The sequence below is a fragment of the Stegodyphus dumicola genome, chromosome 3 (assembly GCF_044657685.1).
Source record: "Stegodyphus dumicola isolate Sdum_Otavi_A_Nest chromosome 3, ASM4465768v1".
Classification (NCBI taxonomy): Eukaryota; Metazoa; Arthropoda; class Arachnida; order Araneae; family Eresidae; genus Stegodyphus; species Stegodyphus dumicola.
The window spans coordinates 77335600-77355867 of record NC_140770.1 but is presented as its reverse complement, the minus strand read 5'-3'; the positions used below and the strand labels follow the sequence as shown (position 1 = coordinate 77355867).

The following is a 20268-nucleotide window of genomic DNA, read 5'->3' as shown; positions in this document are numbered from 1 at the left end:
TTGCATCCGTACGTACAGATGTCACGCAGAAACTTCTTTACATGGATTCGAGAGTGGTCAAAATGTATATTTTCGTTGAAATATGATACCCAAAATTTTCCGCGATTACAATACTTTCTTTACTTCGTACAAGGAAGTAAAAACGTAGTTTTATTATTTAGGCGCCTGTTTCAATTACTAATGGTTAACTCATGGCTTCTACCATTTATGTACGAAAACATACGTATATACATTCATTTAGTACTTAAATCATTCTGTTTTGTTAATTTTAAAGTTATAAAAATTTGAAATATGTTAATTATTTCTGTATTCCCTTGTATTTATTGTTATCAAAACCAATATGCAAAATGTGACAATAATTTAGTATTACTTAGCTACGCAAGAAGCGCTGAGAATGCCATTTTAGTATTTATTACTATTGCTTTTCGCTCTGAAATATTGCATATTTTCGCAGTTTGAAAGTAATTTTATAAAACTGTACGTAAAAAGAGGAAACATTCAGAAGAATTTTTATTCGCTGAGTTTTACAGCATGAACGACATGTTTGGGAAATAAAATAACTTCCTTCCTCGAGGTGGATTATTTCTTTTAAAGTTAATTCACGCTTTTTGAGCACATGGATCTCGCTGGAACTTGAATAATTCAAAAATCGTGTCAGGAAAATGCTAGTAATTTCATTCTTAAATGTGTGCAAATGGAAAGAAGTTTGAGAGAAGGTAAAAGTGGATAAATATGTATTGATAAATAAAACTGGAAAAATAAATAAAATTATATGCAACGCTACGGCATTTTATGCCGAATTGAATTTTACGTCTTTCATGTGCGTTGGAATTCTATAATGAATGCATTAAAAAAAAAAAAAAAAAAAAAAAAAAAGCTTTTCTGAATTTTATCAAGAAAAGTAATTCTAGTTATTTTGACTTTTTCTTTCCGATTCTTCACAGTAATGGCGTGAGTCTGAAACTTGTTTGTATTTTTGAATTTATTAATTTCAACTTTATCAGAGAACGAAAGCAATGGGAAGTATAGAATACAATAATAAAAATATACTTTTTAAGAAAAAATTAAAGGACTAAGAGCAAACAAGTGTCATAAGTGTACGCAGAATTGCATCTGTAAATTGTTACTGCAGTTCTTCAGACACGCAGAAATTAACGCGTGACAGACTTGCCGAACCTGCTTTCTGGGTGTGGTAGGTTAGGTAGTGAATAACTTGCTACTGCCTGGACAAAACGGCTTGGAGCATAATAGAAAGTGACAATCTTGATGACTACCTTAAAACCTTAAATTATGACTTAGATAATTATAATCTTCTATCTTATTAAAACATCGCAAACATACAAAATATTTTCGATGTGAAATACATCAGCAATAAAAAAATTAAATTTTTATACGATAAAACGAGGAATACCTTCATGGAAAATTTTGTGAGGGAAACGGGCTCGTAAACACGGTACACATAGGGAAAACCACGAAACCGCCGAAGTAGCCAACCCGTTCGCCACGCTTCGACCTACGAGTTTTGAGCGACTTTACCGCTCGCCCGCTGGTAGAGGGTCTGGATCCATAAAAGAAGCCATTGTTGAGCTATTGTGGTTCCGAGGTAGTTCTTACGCTGTAAACAGGTGTTCCAGTTCAAAGTAAGATACAAGTATTTATGATTTCTTTTTATAGCGACATAAGAGTTTTTACACTGAAGTACCGAGGAAGATTACGCATTTTTAAAACGATTTCAATAAAGAACTTTAAAAAAATGCAAATGTTTGGCATAAAAATTTCTGTCAACAGCTTATTATTTTAAATGAGAAGTGTCGTGTGCTACTTTTGAATTTATTCTTAATTCAAAATATTTCGTGTATACAAGCTGGTATTAATTCTGTTTTTCAAATATTGAATATAATGCAAATATTGCTAATTATATAGGGATCATGGAAAATAATTATTATCAACTCCACATGATTGACTGTACGTAAACACTTAAAATTCATTTTAATTAATTTATTTTAATTAAACCAACGTTTAATTATAAAATACTATTTATTTAGATACTATTAATTACACATAGGCATTCTCTTTTGAAATTAAATGTTGTATGAAAATCAAAACAATCTTTAAGCAGCCTTGAAATATTGACTTGTTTCCATAGTCAGAATACTAGAATGCATGATTTTTAATTTATTGAAAGAAGCATAAACGTATTATTTGCATAATATTTCAAAACATATTTGACGAATAAAGAAGCATTGTTTGTCCGTAGAAAATTTAATAGAATTGTGTATTTCCGTTTATTTTTGACTCAAGAAAATTTCAGAAATGTTTTACAGAGTAACTTGAACGAAAATATTTATTAAATATTCTTCCTTATTAATATCATTTTTCTTCATAAATCTCGGAAGATTTATCGTTCGTCTTCATAAATCTTGAAAAATTTATCAACGTTTAGAAGACATTCGCTGATGTTTCAAAAATTGTGTCACTGTTTTGTGAAATAAAAATAAATTTTACACGAAATAATTATTTTAAAAGCAATGTCAGTTATTAAAAAATAAAACTAGCAATGTATATTCATAATTTATGAATTTAAGTTTATATTGAAAGAAATCTAGAGACTCCTAAATTAGCTTTTTAATTTCCGGAGGATGCCTGTTGCAAAAATTATAATTATAAAAAGTTTATACACTAACTGATGATGTCAATGTAACAAAGAAAATGTAAGATGCGAGATGAGCTTGACTGAGCGTTTTTAAATCCTTTTATAATAGTGCAGGTTTAAAAATGATCTTCATTTCAATGAACTTTTACGTGTAGCTTTTGTTGTTATTAATTGTAAGTTTACATGACTAGTTAAATTTCTAATTTAGTAATTTAAAAACAAATCTCACTGAACGTTTTAATAGAGAATAGTTTTCTATGGAGAGTTTACTTGATCCATTTTAGACTTCTAAATTTTTGGATAATTTTTATTCTTTACAGATAATATTAATTATGTTAAAATTCTCTATGCTTGGATAGGAGAGCATGGTTTATTTTTTCAGTAACCCTTTTGACATTTTTATGTAATCAAAATGTTTAAGAGTGGATTCAAAGCTATATTTATAAAATATAATTTATAAGTAGAGCGTATGATAAGGCTTTTAAATCTGCTTTTCAATTAGGATCTGAAACTACGACAGCTTTCTAAGCGCAAAAAGTGAATTTAATGTTAAATTAAATTATTGCAATGTATAGCTTAATTAATCTGACAGGGATTTTCCTGCACACATGTTCCCTTTGTGAAATTAGAAATTTCCATCCCAAGATTGCGTTGGAAGAAACGAAAACTTGAACAAGTATTTGAACACAGGAATTAGGAAGATGGCGGTAGCTTTGAGCTGTGTAATCCAATACTTTTCTACATTGCTACAAGAACTGAATAATTTCTTCCCCGACATAGGATTTGACTCTGTTCTGATTTGGAGCATTCTTCAGCTCGATTTGAAAGTTTGGAATATGTGAATGGTTAGAGTATTCGTTTAAAACAAAATACGCAATGTCTAACCAATTTGGCGACAAAAATATAATTAATTTTTTTTCATCTATCACGGAATCTCTCTCTTTTTTATATTAATATTGCGTTGTAATTTTTGTTGCAGCTAGGCTCAACTGATCAGTTTGTTTTATTTTTATATCATATGGTTTTTCGAGAATTAATTTTTCCAAAAGTACTTCACAGTTATGATTCAATTATTTCTTTGCAATATAATTATTTTTTGTTAGGGGGTAGCTAATATTAAAAGGTACGTATATATTTGCAATAATCATGCTGTACATTTCTCAGACGTACATTGCGGAAAAAAAGGGAGGGAGACAATTTTATATCTCTCTTTGTGCTGGGTCTATTGACGAAATTCAACTTGCGTTTTTCATGTCTCGAAAGCGCGACTTAGGATATATATTAGATTTATATATAGCAATAGTTCTACTATAGGTATTCTGACACAAAATCGGACTTTTTCTGAAATGACATGCCAATTTCTTTCCATATTTCAATTCTACGACTCAAATTATGCCAAACTGCCAAGTTTTGTAAAAATCGCGAGAGTAGTTTTAAAAAAATTAGCTCTCAAAATTTTAGCTCCTCAATGTTAATTGAATTTGATGTATATTTATTAATAACTCTTTTTTTTTTTTTTTTGTTAAGCTTATTTGATTCTTCCTTTCATCATATTTCGAAATTTAGGCTCATTCCAAATAAAATTCGCCCATTTTTTATGATTTATTTTTAAAGTTTGTATTTTTAAACAATTTTTATAAATTTTTCGAAAAACAAAATTAAATTATAACTTATAAAATTTTTAGTATCATCTTAAAGTAAATGTATTTCTAGGCACACCTGCAAAAAATTAGAGTTTTTTATTCAAAATTTCCTAAGATAACAGATTTCTAAGATAAGATGGCGCGTTTTGAAATTTGGCATATTTGTTATAAGCGATAACAACGCCAAATGCGGTTTAAGGTAAAATATTCTTAAAACTATTTGAAAGTATGAACGATTACTTTTTTCCGCTCGTCTGAAAAAACGGAAAGGAAAATAGGTTGATATGAATTAAAAAGTTCTCCAAGTGAAATAATTCCTGGTGGAAACTGAAAAAAAATGCGCCAAGGTAAATGTTTGAATTTCTCCGTAAATTTCGCACTAAATTTTACAAACTTTAATATTTAGGCATAATTTGAGTCGTAAAATCGCTTGTAGTGAACGTCCGCGCGCTGCTTCGAAGAACGTTAGCGCCAGTTTGTGTTGGTTAGAAGAGTACTTACTATCATGTGCGAGACTGTAAGCGACTTCAAGGGTTATTAAGATGAAGGAAGCAACCAGGTGCAGTGTGTGCGAGAACACCCAGGTGCAGTGTGTCCTTGTAAAACTGTAGTCCTCAGAAAAGGAAATTCGCATCTGTTTTGCTAGCATATATCGTCCATAGGTTATCGACTGTTATGTGTTGCATATATTAGCTGTAGTCATAATCCATTAGAAGTAGCTAAATAAAGTGTTTCGTTTACATCTGCCTATCTATAAAAGCTGATGAGTAGTTTAAGGCAATAGCTTGTCAACACCAAATGAACAGCACTGCATAAAGCTGCTTTAGGTAAGGAGATTTGTAGGAATAGTTTAGTCCCAGATTTATAAGTTTATGCCTGAAGAACATGTTCTGAACTTTGCATCAATCAAGAATCCAATCTTCCTAAAACAGTATTTGTAATTTTCTTTATTTCTTTTTTTAGCCCAAAAGGCCAATTTGCCCAGAAGGGCTATTAATTTCGTTTTGGCATTTTGCGTTGCTTTAGTATAAACGGCGTTTCACTTTTCAAATTGTTGCCACCAAATATTAGACCCCTGCATTATATTTAAAGAAATTAAATAACGAAGAATTTGCATGCATGTATGTTTCTCGCACTGTGAAAAAACAACAGAACTTAGAGACAACAAATTTTAAATAACGTAGTCCTTCACTTGAATATGGGCATCTGAAAGCCCAAATTTGTAATTTGTTTTATTATCTTTTTCATATTTTGTAAAACTTTTAAGGAATTTTTGATTAACAAGCTCAACAATTTCAAAATGAGCGGTGGCAAAACTTTATGGAAGTGGGGGGGGGCATTTGTATCTCCAGCGCGCGAGACTGTGTATCGGAAATTCTAAGGATATTATTTAAAAAATTATTTTGTGATATTACTGTTAAACTGAATTTTACGGTTTAAGTGCGAAGAACTTGATATTTAATAAACAAAGGTAACACACAAAACGTTAAAGAAACGTCCCTTTTTGCGTAATATAAAATCCAAAAGTTTTCAGATTTTTTTTTAATTCTTTGTTTTTTATTATTATGCTAATATCTCTCTTTCTGTGGAATTCTTGTCTTTTATGCGAAGCTAAAAAATTTAAAAGTATTTTTTACCTAAGTAAAACGATTTCAAATCTATGAATTATTTTATCTTAATTTTCTAAATACAGAACTTTTCTGGACTATGATTTCGATTAGCTCTTCCTTAAATTTCCCTTTATTATGTGTATTTTCAATGTTTTATTTTGCTCTTTCTTTTTTTAATAGTTGCAGTTTCGTTCTTCAAAAACGAAAAGTTTTCATATTATCTTAATGTCATATTTGCAATTTACCAAATAAAAATAAACTTAAGGAAAATGTATTTTGAGAAATCTTCAGACTTGCTTCACTTATCTTCTATCTCAAATTTCATGAAATAAATCGAATTTCTAGATCTGAGATTCTGATGAATAATTTATCGCTCCAACACGTGTTTTTCCCCCATTATTTTACTTTACTTTTTGAGGGAGTTTTATTAGTTGTCTTGAATGGAACCCAAACTGTGCTTCTTCGAGATCAAAGTCTTTTATTTGTTATGAATACGAGATGAGTTTCCAATTCCTATTTCATCCTCTCTTTTATAATTGTGAGCTTAGACGAGGGTCGAAGAACGAGAATGAGTCGTATCAAGAAGGTTTCATGAAGGCTATTTTATTACATTCCAAACTGCAAATGGTTATTTTTCACGTAAGAGCTTTCTCGTTATAAATTGAAATTAGAGTTCCACATCCAAATTAAATCCCCGGCGTTAAATTTCAAAGCAATTTTATTCCTTTTTCACTTCATATATATTTTTGTTTTCATTTGTGAGTATTGCAGATGACATTCTGAGTAACTTTACATTTTGAGAATGTGCCCTTACTTTTATATATATTTGTCTACTCGTTGAAGAACTGCGAATTAATAAGGCTCTTTTGTCAAGATATATGGAGTTTTTTTAAACATTTTGTCTTATCTTTCTTTGTAAATATTACATACGTGTATAGAGGAAAATAATATTCCCTAATCATAGGCAAAGCGAGACTTAACTTCAGTGTTTAACATAGTAGTTATTAGTAATATACAATTAAGAGAATAAATTTATATCGCTATATATTTTATATTAATATTATATTTTACAATAACATGCATATTCATGGATTTCAAACTGTTATAGTTGTAAAAGAATTCATTAACTTGTTTAGAAATTATTATGATATTTTCTTATGTTTCTAATAGTTATGTATTGTTCAGTATTTGACATAAGTAATCTTCTAGTACGAAGCATTTTAGTAATTGTAAATAATTTTACGTCATAATTACCAGTAAGAGAATAATTCTAAATTGTAAACCTAATTATCTCGATGAAATCATTATCCTGTAGCTAGATACCAAGGTATTTCAATCGATATATTTCTTATCAGCGTCATTGTTAATATAGTACTGTAATTTACTGGGAATATTATTTTCCGACTAAACGTTTATTCATTAATATTATTACTCAAGATTTAATCCCGGTTTTCAATCATTAGTTACATCACTTGAGCTGTCTTAATTAAAGCAGTATTAGCTTAAAATTCCTCTCGCTTTTTGGTTACTTCTTTGTACGAATATTGTAATCGCGAAAAATTTCGGGTATCTTATTTCAACGAAAATATTCATTTTGACAGCTCTCGAATCCAATTTAACGATGATTTTGCAAGACGTACTGTACGTACGACAATTCTGTACGTACGACAGAATAAAGCAATCTTTTCCCAAAAACGGATTGTAAAATGGATGAAAAGACTTTTTCGTGACTTCTGTACGTACGTATGTATCTCGCATAGCCCAAAAACAGTAGCCTCAGAAACGGGACTGCTATAACATGTAGTAGTGTATGTGGTACCCACTCTGTTACCCGTCTGGGTGAGCTCGGTTTTTATTCTTATATGTTGGTAAATTGTGAATTTTTAGCTTTAAATGTGATTGAATCGTGTTGTTTTTATGTTAGTTGTACAAATATCAATAATTTAAAAGCTGTTTAAGTGGTACTAAGCTTAACAAAGCCGCCAGTTGTTTGCATTTGGAATAGTAGAATAGTGAATAAAATCAGTTTGTACACCAGCTTCAGTGCTTTTTGCCGAGTGGGACCGAAAGAAAACTTTCAGTTTTATGCATCGAAAATTCTGTCTTCCTGCCCTCTGGCCGAATTGCTTGTTTTTCCGTTGAAACTCTTAATTTTAATTGTGAGAAATATTTTCTTAGCTGTTTTTAACTGTATTTTTGCAGTTTTTAATGAAGATGTTTTGAGGCTTTAGGTATTTTTACCTTACCCACGAAGTGAGAACTGCATTACTTAAATGAGAAATATATATCTAAAGAAATTCGAGGAAATAATATACGTGAAATGCGGCAAAAAATGTGTATACTTTAATAGGCCGTACAAGGAAGTCATGTGATGTCCACATCAGTTTTTTTTTTATTTCATTTGGAATTCTCTCTTTATTCAAACTTTTTTAAAATGACAGTTGTAATTATTTAATTACATGATATTTACTTTTATTACTATAATTTCTGCATGTTAACTGGGCATGGTTAGTGTTACTATATAAATGTGTTTTGATTTTTTTTTATTGTAAAATCATCGTTATGTTAAAAATAGAGATGTGCAATCGAAATGAAATGAAATCATTGCCAAGTCTGCGAAATTTCTTTTATTTATGCAAATTGGGTGAACTTTAAGAAAATCGTTTATTGTTGAAGTTACCCTTTTTTTTTAAAACGTTTTTCTTAATCAATCATACAATTTCGGAACACTGGCGGTTAATTTTCTTTCTTTTTGGGTGTTACTAAGAGCTGCTGAGTTTTTTTCCTTCGCTGCGCAGCGGAAGCTAAGGATTAAAAAAAAAGAAATGAAAAAGAATTAAAAGGAGAAGAAAAGAAACCTTCGACGCTTTATTAAACGAAGTGCAAGAGAAGAGGTCGAAAGGGGGGGCCGCAGTTATGAAAATGTAATAATAAAATGCCATATTATGTTATAGGAAAGCATGTAATTACAAGCGTTTCTAAATGCTACCCTCCCGACGCGGCAGTTTTTGAGTTTTTGTAGGGTAGAAACCATCATATCTTCCACTATTCTTACGTTAATGACAATTTAATGGCACCAACCATTAGGGATTGCAAATTGACACCGGGTCACGTGAAGTTCCTCACATCATGTGACGGGACTGCAAAATGCTTGCCTTCTTCCTCCTCTAGCCTTTTTTGTCACGTGATATGCCTCTTATAAATTTACTTTTCATGTGCTAAGAACACATACTGCATTGATTTTTTTTTTTTTTTAATAATTAAAAATTGAGATTTGGTCTTTCTTTCTCTATTTCAGTTCTTGTGTGTGTAGGGTAGAAATCAATTATAAAAAGCATTCGTCTTCGAAGCTTTTTATTGATCTATGGTTTTGAAAGCTTTGCTGAAAAACATTGTATTTAATGCGACTTCGTTATTTATGGGATTCTGCGGGACATTTTGGGCGAAAAAAATTTTTTCCTTGTCAGGTAGTTCTAAAAATTTCCCATCTAGCTGTTGCTGTTTCTACAATTAGCGGAATAATTTTTTCGCTTCATCTTGCTATGGTTTATTACAAATTAGGTTGCTCTCTTTATATAAAAAGTTTCTGTATTATACAAGGTGATATTTTTGCAGACTTTAGAAGGACAGGTTTTTATTTATTTTTTTTTTTTAAAGAAGAGAATGAGGGCTATGATTAATTGCAAACCAGGTTGCTCTGGATATATAAAGAGTTTCTGTTTTATACATGGTGATATTTCTGAAAACGTTAGGAGGACAATGTTTTTTTAAAGAAGAGGTTTATGTTTAATTCTTCTACAAGAGAAATGAATATTCTGATACAACAAAAAATTTTCTTCAAATAATTATATTTTTAATTTTCAATAATTATAACAGACACATTTTTATTTTATGGATATTTAAGTAGGCATTCTTAAATTTAAAAATTTTTTCATTAAGAGTAAAAATATGTTTTAGTCACTAAAAAATGTTCTTCATGTTGATAAAAAAGTACAAAAGACCGTTCTTTAACATAAATACGAGAGTTATGCCAACTTGAAACAAGACAAAATTCAATCACAAAATGAATGTCTTTGATTTGATAATATTTCGCAGTAGTTCTGCCAGATTCAAGATGGTGGAATACAAAACAGATTGACATGTATTCATCAATCCTAAGGAAAAAATGTGAAAGAAAAAAACATCGCACATTGCTGATCATTGATGATCTCTCAACTTTCCATTCACCAAAGTGATGGAATTATTCGGAAAACGTTTTTTTCATTCATCAAACTATGGCAACTTAAGTTAATGATTAATTTAAGTTTTAGTTAAAGATAATATGCTCTTTTGAGAAATGTTTGGATTTAAACGTCTTATCGCATAAATATATTCAATTTTCTATGTTTTTTTAAATAAAGTACGCTATATAGTTATTTAGTTTATATTTAAGCTAATACTTTAAAAATTGGTGCTTGTAGGCAGTTCGGGCTTCCACGAGCGAAAAATATAATATCCCACATAATTTATATCGTTTTTCCAGGACATTCTTCTTCATCTCTTTGCTTTGCCATTTATTTTGAAAAGCAGTGGGCACATTGCTATCTATGTGACACATTTGTGTTTTATGTAACATTTTGTGACACATTTGTGTTTAATGTAACATTTTTGTATGATATATTTATTTAACAGAATTGTATAACAGATAACATTTATTGTCTATCCAGGTCATTTGCTTATTACCATATATTTTGCAGCACTCGTTTCTTAGAAGAAAATTATATTTCAGCAAACATTTCTTCCCTACCCCCATTTAAAAAAACTCCATAATAAAAAATAAAAAAAAAAACCAGGTTCCATTTTGAGCGTTACTTTAGAACAAAGTAAAATTTTCACTTATTCAGAAAACAGTAGTTTATTAAAATCGGTTGTGAGTAGAGAGATTCAAGAAAATTAAGTTTATTACTAAAAATAAACATGATAGAAATATTTTTGTAACTTTTTTTTTTCTTTTACAATTAAGCTTCACATTTTTGTAGCTGCTCAATGAAAACGTATCTAGTTCAAGGTAAGAACCATTCTCCTCTTCAAGAATCTTATTTCTGTCACCGGAACTTGAAGTCTAAACTTAACGGGCACCTCCGCTGTAATAGGAAGACAGGGAAAGGCGGCTATTCCGCAGTTTTAACCCCTTTATCCTTCTAAACTCCCTACTAGAATAGCACCTTTCGTAAACTGATAGCATCCTTTTGGAACCGAGCCGCCACAGATGACGTCAATCGTCTCCAAAAGAACCCGATCTCCAGAAATATGAGAAGCTAGTTGATTTCGAATTCTAAAGAAAATGGCTCGTCTCTTCTCCTGAAGCCAATGGCAACTTCACTTTTAGGCGTGAAGTGGAATTTTTTCCATGGTATTTGTTTATTTGCATTGGCTTCTGGCGAAAATTGAAAGAGGGATAATGTTTATAAATAAATGGAGTCAAGAAAGTAAAAACTGCAGCACTTATGGTATATATTTTGATGCCGAATATCTTTGTTTGATTTTTGGCCTCCCTAAAGTGCACCTTAGGAGGCAAGATGGCAGTGCCTGTTCTAACTTTGTTATTATATGTGCATTTTTATTTTCTATTGCTATTTGGCTATTCCATCTAGAAATAAAGGAGGTACTTTGGACACTTATGATGATGTTGAGTTCATTTTATGTTTCTTTATACACGTAACTCTCTTTTCCTTAAGTGTTCTGATTTTGATACATTTTTCTCCTTCCGGAGCTCACTTTTAAGCATTATGGTAAAAAAAAGCATTTAAATATTAAAGTATGTAATAAATTAGTTTCACAGTCACAAATAACGTACGAATACATTTAATTTTACTTCAAAAACGTATTTATCTATATCTGTTTACTTATTTGCCTGTCTACTTATATATATCTTTTTGCCATATTATACTCATTACTTAAAACATTGCGATGATGGAAGCAATCGTTTTCTTTATTCTTCTGAACATTCTTTCTAGAACCGTCTTTCTTTTTTCTCCTGATACATTGGTGATTTATTTTGATTACGTTGGTTTTTAATTATCTTGATTGCATATTAATTTAATGCCTCTGTTAAGAAAATGTCTGACTAATATGAAATTCAGAATGCAAAGGTATAACTTGGAAGTTAGGAATTCGGATTTCTATATTTTATTAGGGTTACACAGTTTTGTATCAAAATAATTGCTGAAATTTGAACGTAATAATTTGCATCTTGCTCTATTAAATATGTAAATGTTGATAAGTATACGTATAAGGTGTTTATCCCGCCTTTCTAGCATGCCTTCGTGGTGTGGTGGTCTGCACGCTAGGCACGTATTCCAGAGGTCCGTGGTTCGATTCCCGGCGAAGGCGTTGTTCATTTTTCATGACTCCTGCTTCCAAAATATCCTAATGTCTCTACATACATCAATCCTATGTTTCAAGGGCAGATGACGCCGTCACAGATGACAGTTGTACCAAAAATTTCTCTTAAATAAACTCTCTTAACTGTTAATAAATTAAATAACTCTCTTAACTGTTTCTCGTAATTTTTTATGTTACCTTTGTAAGAAACATGAAAAACTTTCAAGCCCTCGTTAGGGATTCGAACTCTGAACCTCCCTACAACTAGGCGGAGGCAATTCCAATTATATTGCAAGTGCATGGGGTAAGGAGGGAACAAATATCTTACTTCTTTACTTCTGGGCTTATAGAAACTGTGCCATATATTTAATACATTATTAGAAGTAATTTTGGGGTTTATGCGAAGAAAACACTCCTGTGTTCAAAAGGATTGCATAAAATGCTTGTAAATTAGTTAATTCTATTCAAAATGTAAAATCTATTACCCAGTCACCTTCGTGATAACATTTATCAACACTCTTGACATTTCTTGAAGCACTGGAAGAGTGCCTCTTTTTTTAATCCATCACAAACTGGCCATCGCATCGTTTTTGATAGATTTAATTGTCTCTAGATTGTCTGAATTGACTCTAGAACTATTCCGATTAAAATAACAGGTTTAGAAAACGAGAACTGAAATTAGTAAGAAGGTTGTGGCATTATAGACATCAATTTCTAATCGAAAAAGACCAATCACAAACACATTTTACTCAAGATACCACATTGCGACGAATGTCCGAAAGATACTTTCACTGCGCTTGAATTAAAACACGAAAGCACTGTTCCAGGTGTCACTTCCAGCATACATAGTTTGAGTTTCATGCACGAGACGGAATCATTTCTTCCAATATTTTGAGCAGAAAAGTACGTAATCCATTTTTTGTAGGTAAATAAGGTTTTACCAGTTGGATTTTTTAATAATAAATTGATGCTTTTAAAATTTATTTTACATTGTTTCAAAGTTTTGATATAATATGTATTGTAATTCTTGTCTTCTTTTATGTATTATTTTTTATGATGAGTGTTATTAATTTTCATTTTACAGGAGCAACCTCTATCAACCGATCATGAGACATTACGAATGATAGTTTACATCGGATGCGCAGTAGCGATGGTTTTCCTCCTTATCACGTTGCTAGTTCTTCAGTTCATAAGGTAGGAACCATTTATTGTCCTTTAAGAGATTCTTCAAATTTGCGAGGATTTTGATTGTTTTTATATGTATAAGACGGTACAAAATTTATCGAATTTCATACGAGAAAAACTAAGTCTTCTAGCTCACAGTTATTAGAACAGCAATATGAAAATTGTATATGAAGACGTGCTTCATTATTTCTAAGAGCTTTTGCAGGTCAACAATCAGATTTCATTTCATTCTTTAATTTTATAACACCATTCAACTATTAAACATTGTCCTATATCTGGAACTTAGCGCTTAGCCTTAAGTTATTATGTTTATTATTGTACTAGCGTTTACTAACGCACACAAATTATTTATACTATTTCTGCTGTAAAGCTTAATAATGTAATTTTAGCTTAATAAATCATGCATGTTATTTTACTGCATTTCTTTTTTTATGTCAATTTATTTCTAGATTAATAATTAATGTGTACAAAAATTTAAAATCAGTTTTCAAGTGAGACTCCTGACAAGCTTAAAGTAAGGACTGAAAATTATAATCTATTGAACATATGCAGTGTTCAAATATATCTATATACTTCAAATACAGAAGTTAAAGAAGTAAAACAATAAAAGTACAGAAGTTAAAGAAGTAACGCTGCTGTTTAAGATCAACTTAAAAAGTGGTTAAATTGATCATTCGTGAAATAGTGCACACTGGGGGAAAAATGATTGTTGTATTGAAAATCTTGTTTTAGTATTATATTTGGTGTAGTGTGTACTTTTGTTTGAGAGTAAGAAATCTTGAACATATTGATTTGCTGTTTGGTGGGAAAAGAATACAGAAAACCTAATAACTTTTCATTAAAGAAATTTAATCTGATTTTCTTAGAGAGCGAGTAGTGGTTGTCGCTCAAATCAAAAGTGGCTATTGTATACCATCATTCTATCGAAAACTGTTCAGTGAGATTGGCTGCAAAAATATTTCTTTTTTTTAAATTTTTATTAGCCCAAAGAGGCAATTTGCCCAGACGGACTGTTAATTTCGTTTTGGCATTTTGTGTTGATTCGCTATAAGCGGCGAATCACTTTCTAAATTTTTGCCACCAAATATTAAAGCCCATTGTATTTAAAGAAATTAAATAATGAAGAATCTGCATAAATGTATGTATGTATGTTTATCGCATTATGATAAAACAACGGTACCTAGAGCCATCAGGTTTCGAATAACGTACGTCTTCCTCCGAATATGGGCATCTGGAAGGGCAAATTTGGAATTTGTTTTATTATCTATTTCATATTTGCTGAAGTATTTATGGGTTTTTAATTAAGAAACTCAACGATTTCAAAGAGAGCAATGGCAATACTGTACGGAAAATAAACATTTTTATCTCCAGTGCGCGAGACTGTGTATCGGAAATTCTAAAGATATGCTCTTTTAAATAATTTTTGATATTGCTGTTGAATTTAATTCTATGGTTTAAGTGCGAAGAACATGCTATTTACTAAATAAAGGTAATACACAAAGCGTCAAGACTTCTGAAATATAAAAGCTTCCGCTTATAGTACGGGGATTGTGTTAGGATGTTATTAGATATGTAAAAGCTTCCACTTGCAGTAAGAAGACTGTCTCACGATAACTATTATATACATGATTTACAGTAATATATATCTATCTAGCTATCTAACTAAATATGTAGATTAGTGAATATATATATCCATTTGCTTACTGTTTTTCCACACTTGAACTTCCTATGATGCCAGGTTGGTCATATTATGCTGTAAAATATTTTTGATTCCAAACAGAAATCTTTATGCGACTTCAAGTTTGTAGAAAACTTGTATAACGTTATTGCGAAATACGCTGATGTGAATATGGAAATTTTAGCGCAATAAATATTATGAATAGTTGTTAATAATCATGCATAATCTGTGATTCGTATTCTTTTGTTTATGTTCGTAATTTTCTTTATTAGATTTATAAAGACTTTTTGTATTTTCTCTGAGTTTTAAAGAAGAAACTGCTATTTTTGTTTCTTATAGAAAGGGCCATGTATTATATATGATAGTCTTATGTATTGATTAAAAAACACATTCTGAATGAAAGCCAAAGAAGCAATCAATTTAAATGTCTCCGTTCTGGAATATATATGCCTAAGAGTAACGCGGCCTCAGTCTAGCTCTAAACTTTTCAATCGTCGGAGTGGCGTGAAAAAAGAGCAGAGATCACGAGCTGAAATGGGAGGAAGAAGTGGTAGGAAAAAAGCAATTAATGTTTGGGAAAGGCTGGAAAAATTCTCCAAGTCAATCATCAACTGAGGATTTGTACCATCAGCAGAGGAATTCCCCATAGAGAAAGAAAAGATGCCGTGAAGGAATGAAAAATGGTGCAGACATGCGCGTTAAATCGAAAAGAATAAAAGATTTGCAAAGATTTTCTGTGGCGAATCAGCCTACTCATAATACCGAGATTTTGCGACTGTCAGTTTCTGATTGTGATTGAGAACTCGAAAATTCAGTGAAGTCTGGAATAGCTTTTGAGGAGATTGGTAACATTTGTTTGAACTGACAGCAAACGCTGCTTTAAAGATTTCTGTGCCATGCTACACTGTTTACCGATGTATTTAATATGTCGAAAAATTATTTTTGGATATTTTTTTATAAAGCGTTTAGTAAGTTTTGGTAAAGTTACCTTAATTTACGAAAATAGTTTGATTGAAAGGTTTTTGTGTATAAAAATATCAATAACTGTCTTTAAGAGTATCTTCTTTTTAAAGTGCCTTAAAGGCATCTTCCTTTTAATCTTTTCTTTGTTTCTAAGCTCCACTTTATTCTGCTTGAAATTCATCGGGCCTCTGTTTCATTCAAAATTTGTGCAATGGGATTTGTTGTTGCCTGTGCTTTAAAACGATTCTAAAGTGAAACATGGCATTGGCTTTGGAAATGCGTATGCTACTGCTTTGTCAGGGTGATATCTTTGTCAGGGTGATATCTTTACATGGCAATTTTGCGTTTTATCCATTTCCCGAATTTGGGAATAGGGTAATTTTTCTTTCTTCCTCTTCTTTCGAAAACATTTTTCCCAAAATTGGTCTTTTGTTACACTTTTTGAAGTTGTAATTCTTTTATATTAAGTTCATTTTTATCATTCTCTAGTAACTTTTCCACCTCGTCATAGTTAATTTCCTAGACCAAGGTTTTTTGGCCTAGATACACAGTATGATAGATAACAAAGCCACCCTAACTGTCAAAGTGCTCAAAATCTTTGGCCATTCAGGCAGTATTTTGTTCCAGATAGAATTCATGGTTCTGGTAATCGCTTGCTGCCAGCCTTTGGAATGGAAAATATTAAAATAATGTTTCGAGTATTTCCCGGGTGTTAATAGTGTGGCACAAATTACTTCAAAACACCTTTGAAAGTCATATGTTGCTGACTTGATTCTTCATAATTCGAGATGCCATCCATCATACAAGGCATTTCATATTAATGTAATTTGTTCGTGAAGTAAGGTGTTCATAATACGATGTTTAGATGTACTAATAAATCTTGTTTCCATTTTTTAGTTTTATTTAAAATACTTTTATTATGTCGAATAACATTTAACATTAAAATATTACGTAATGGAGTTTATAAATAATATTATTAATAACTTAGTTTAAATTCCACATTTTTAAAAGGAAAATCAAGTTGAAAAAAGAAAAACAACAACAGATGTCTTTTTACTTGCTATGCAATAAATACGGAAAAATATTCTACAAAATCCCTTTTTTTTATCTCTGCCTTCTAGACTGAATATTCAAACATTTCTGCCAAGCAAAAACTGCTGGCAGTTACAGAAAGTTAAAGGTAATCATCCCAAACTTGTGCAGAAACTGGCGACACACTCATCCAATCCATAACCACATTTCCCTACCTTTTCATTTTGTTTTATCCTCCATAACTCAGTTGCCATTTTTTTCCTGCCGAGGCAAGCATGCCTGCGGTGATTAAAGGCAACGTCTGGGAAAGGGGGCTAAGGAACCCAACGAGGCGTGGCCCCGTCCAATAAACACCTGGAGACAGAATGTGATCAACTCTTTTTCCGAGGGCGACGGTGCGTACTGCGCCCTGCGCCCCTCAATCATTTCGCCCGGGGGCTGAGGAAAAAGGGAGTGAGACCTACCATGCTGCTCTTTTTCCTTGTTGTTGACTGTATATTGATCCTCTTTTTCTTGTTGTAACTATCAAGCTTTGGCAACCTATAGCCTCGAGATACAGCTCCCTCAAGGGGAAAACTCATAAGCAATTCATCATGAAGAAAAATTTAGTTCCGTATCTCTAGTTTTAAACTATAAATTTGTACAGTGAATGATTCTTTCAGTGCTCGAGTTACGGAGGAGAGAATAAGAGCTAGAAAAATGCCGTCAGATTTATTAAACGCGTGAAATATGAAGGCCTCTTATATAATAATGTATTATTTGCGCACTTTTTAAAGTGCTGCGCATGACTCGAGTTGCATCCGATGTGGAATATTAATACGCTTTCATTTACAACACATTTTCCGCGTTCTTTACAAATTTGCCTTATTCAAAATTGCACTAGATTCCGTTTCATTAGGTAATTCTGTAAAATATCATAAAAAATGGTGCAAAAGATGTTAATTTGGTGAAAAATTAATATTTAAATATTATCTTCACTTGATTTCTTGAAGGGGGGGGGCGATTTGTCGGATTATACGTCTTTGAAAAAAATAGTTGTATGCTGTTCTTGAGGAAATGTGATGCTATAAAGCTTGACGGTGTCAAAAGTATTTTCGAAGTCTCATCTGTTACCCCACCAAATAGCCAGAAATATTTTGTGTTTGATAAAGAAATCAAAACAGCTGATGACAAATGAATTACTTAGATGTACTGAACAGTTATATATCAAATTTTTCAAGCATTTATTTCTTTTACCAAAATTACTGAGATACTATGAAAGGTTTGAGCATATGATAGTAGGTTTCAGCATATAATAGTATGCATTTGTAGCTACGTGGACCATTTTGTCTTCACTATCACCATTCATTCTCTAAGTTTTTTTGTGTGTAATATACCGAGCTTTTTCTTGTGAGCAAATATTTCTTCTGTGATATTACTTAGACATTTGAGAGATATATGTTGCGATATGCAATTATTTATGTATTTGTATTCTAGTATGCCTACGATTAGATTTGTAGCGCACATGGAAATAATGCTGTTATGGAACTGACTAGGAGTCTAACGTGTCCAATTTTAGCATAAAATACTTGGCTTTTCATTTTTTCCTGAAGTAAGTTAAACTGCCGTGCAGTAAATCGTTAGAACTGACATATTTATTATATAACCAATCGCACAGTAGTTTCCTTATAAGTACGAAAATATAATGAAACTATGTTTAAATAAAATTATCATAAATAGTTCGAAATAATTTTCCTGAAATTTACTTGGAAAATTTCTATTACTGTTGCTTTGATAGATGGCAGAGCAATTCTTATCAGAATTGCTTTATCGATTCATTGTTTCTTTATATTGTAAAAAAGGAAAGATATTCATTCTCCACGTCTTAGCAAATTGACTGTAAGAGGCAGACACTTCTTATTCGTCTCTTTTTCTTAATGATAAAAATCAAAAGCAATCCAATATTGTGTTGAAAGTTTCTCCAGATCGAGCTTAATTGCTTTCTGATTCAGACTGCTAAAGCTTATTCTTATTTTGTGCTTACAGCATGGAATGAACGTTACGTATTCAGCTGCTTTTCAAAATATAAATATACCTTAGCAAGCTAATATTAAATGAATGAATATTAAAATTCAGATTTTAAAAATATGATCCTGTCTTTGCAAATTAATGCAGTACACGCCACTTTATGTGATCGCGGTTAATGTCATCATTCGGATATTGCTATCAAATTGCTGAAGTCCCCGCCCATCTGTATACGAAAACATACATATACTATATGCATACCCATTACTTTTAAGCCTTATTAATATACATATCACTGACTGGATTAGATTATATGTTTATAGCAAAGCAAACTACAGCAATCTGCCTAAGGAAAGCAATACCTTCGTCAAGCACGTTTTGAAATAATCTCGCTGGTTTTCACGTTATACATTGCAAAACACTCATATGTAAACGCCAATGCATCGAGACCTTTCGCCGAAATTCGAACACGGGTCGATCTGCCAGTATTTAACAATTTTTTCCACTCCCCTCACTGATGAATTTACTAACCAGGAATATATAAAATTTAAAATTATTAAATCTTTGTCTCTGCACAAGATCTGAGCGACTGCAGAATTTTCCAGAAATTTAGGTTTATTTTTCAATAGGAAGTCACCTGGGACCCCACGTGCTTTCGTAGGTTTATTTAGTTTTGGAAGAATCATAACGTCAGAAATACTGCAGAAATATGAAGCGTTTAACCCAAGTCTTATGAAGATATTCTCACTCTCAGGCAGAGGGTATCCGCGGTACCGTTTAATATAATAACGCGTGGGGAACAGTCTGCCTGTATGATCGTTTTGCTTTTCTTTGAAACATAACAAAACTGGCATTCCCTAAGCCTAAATGCCATAAGTTGCCGCCCTTATAGCCCGTTCCTTAATCCAGCGCTATGGCAAGCTATATGAAAGGTCTACGAAAGCATTCTCAAATGACTCCTTTTAACCCAGTAAAATTGGAAACAGTTTAAGATTTAACGAACATTTACATAGGCTGGAAACTAAGCTTCTTGTTCAAAAAGCATGGATGAGTTATGGACGCTGAAGGAAAAAAAAATTAATAGGAAATTCTACAACAAATACAGAAATTACAATCATGTTAAAAAGCCTTATTTCT

At 31.6% G+C, this 20268-nt stretch overlaps 1 protein-coding gene across 8 annotated transcripts in view; it reads left to right on the top strand.

Annotated features, from left to right (window-relative positions):
- LOC118187993 (latrophilin Cirl-like) overlaps nt 1-20268 on the top strand; it is a 1172776-nt gene that overhangs the window by 1055738 nt on the left and 96770 nt on the right. For all 8 annotated transcript variants that reach the window (XM_085813010.1, XM_085813006.1, XM_085813005.1 and 5 more), the window contains one exon: nt 13354-13463. In XM_085813010.1, the coding sequence (XP_085669136.1) occupies nt 13354-13463 (110 nt within the window). The remainder of the gene's footprint in view (nt 1-13353; nt 13464-20268) is intronic.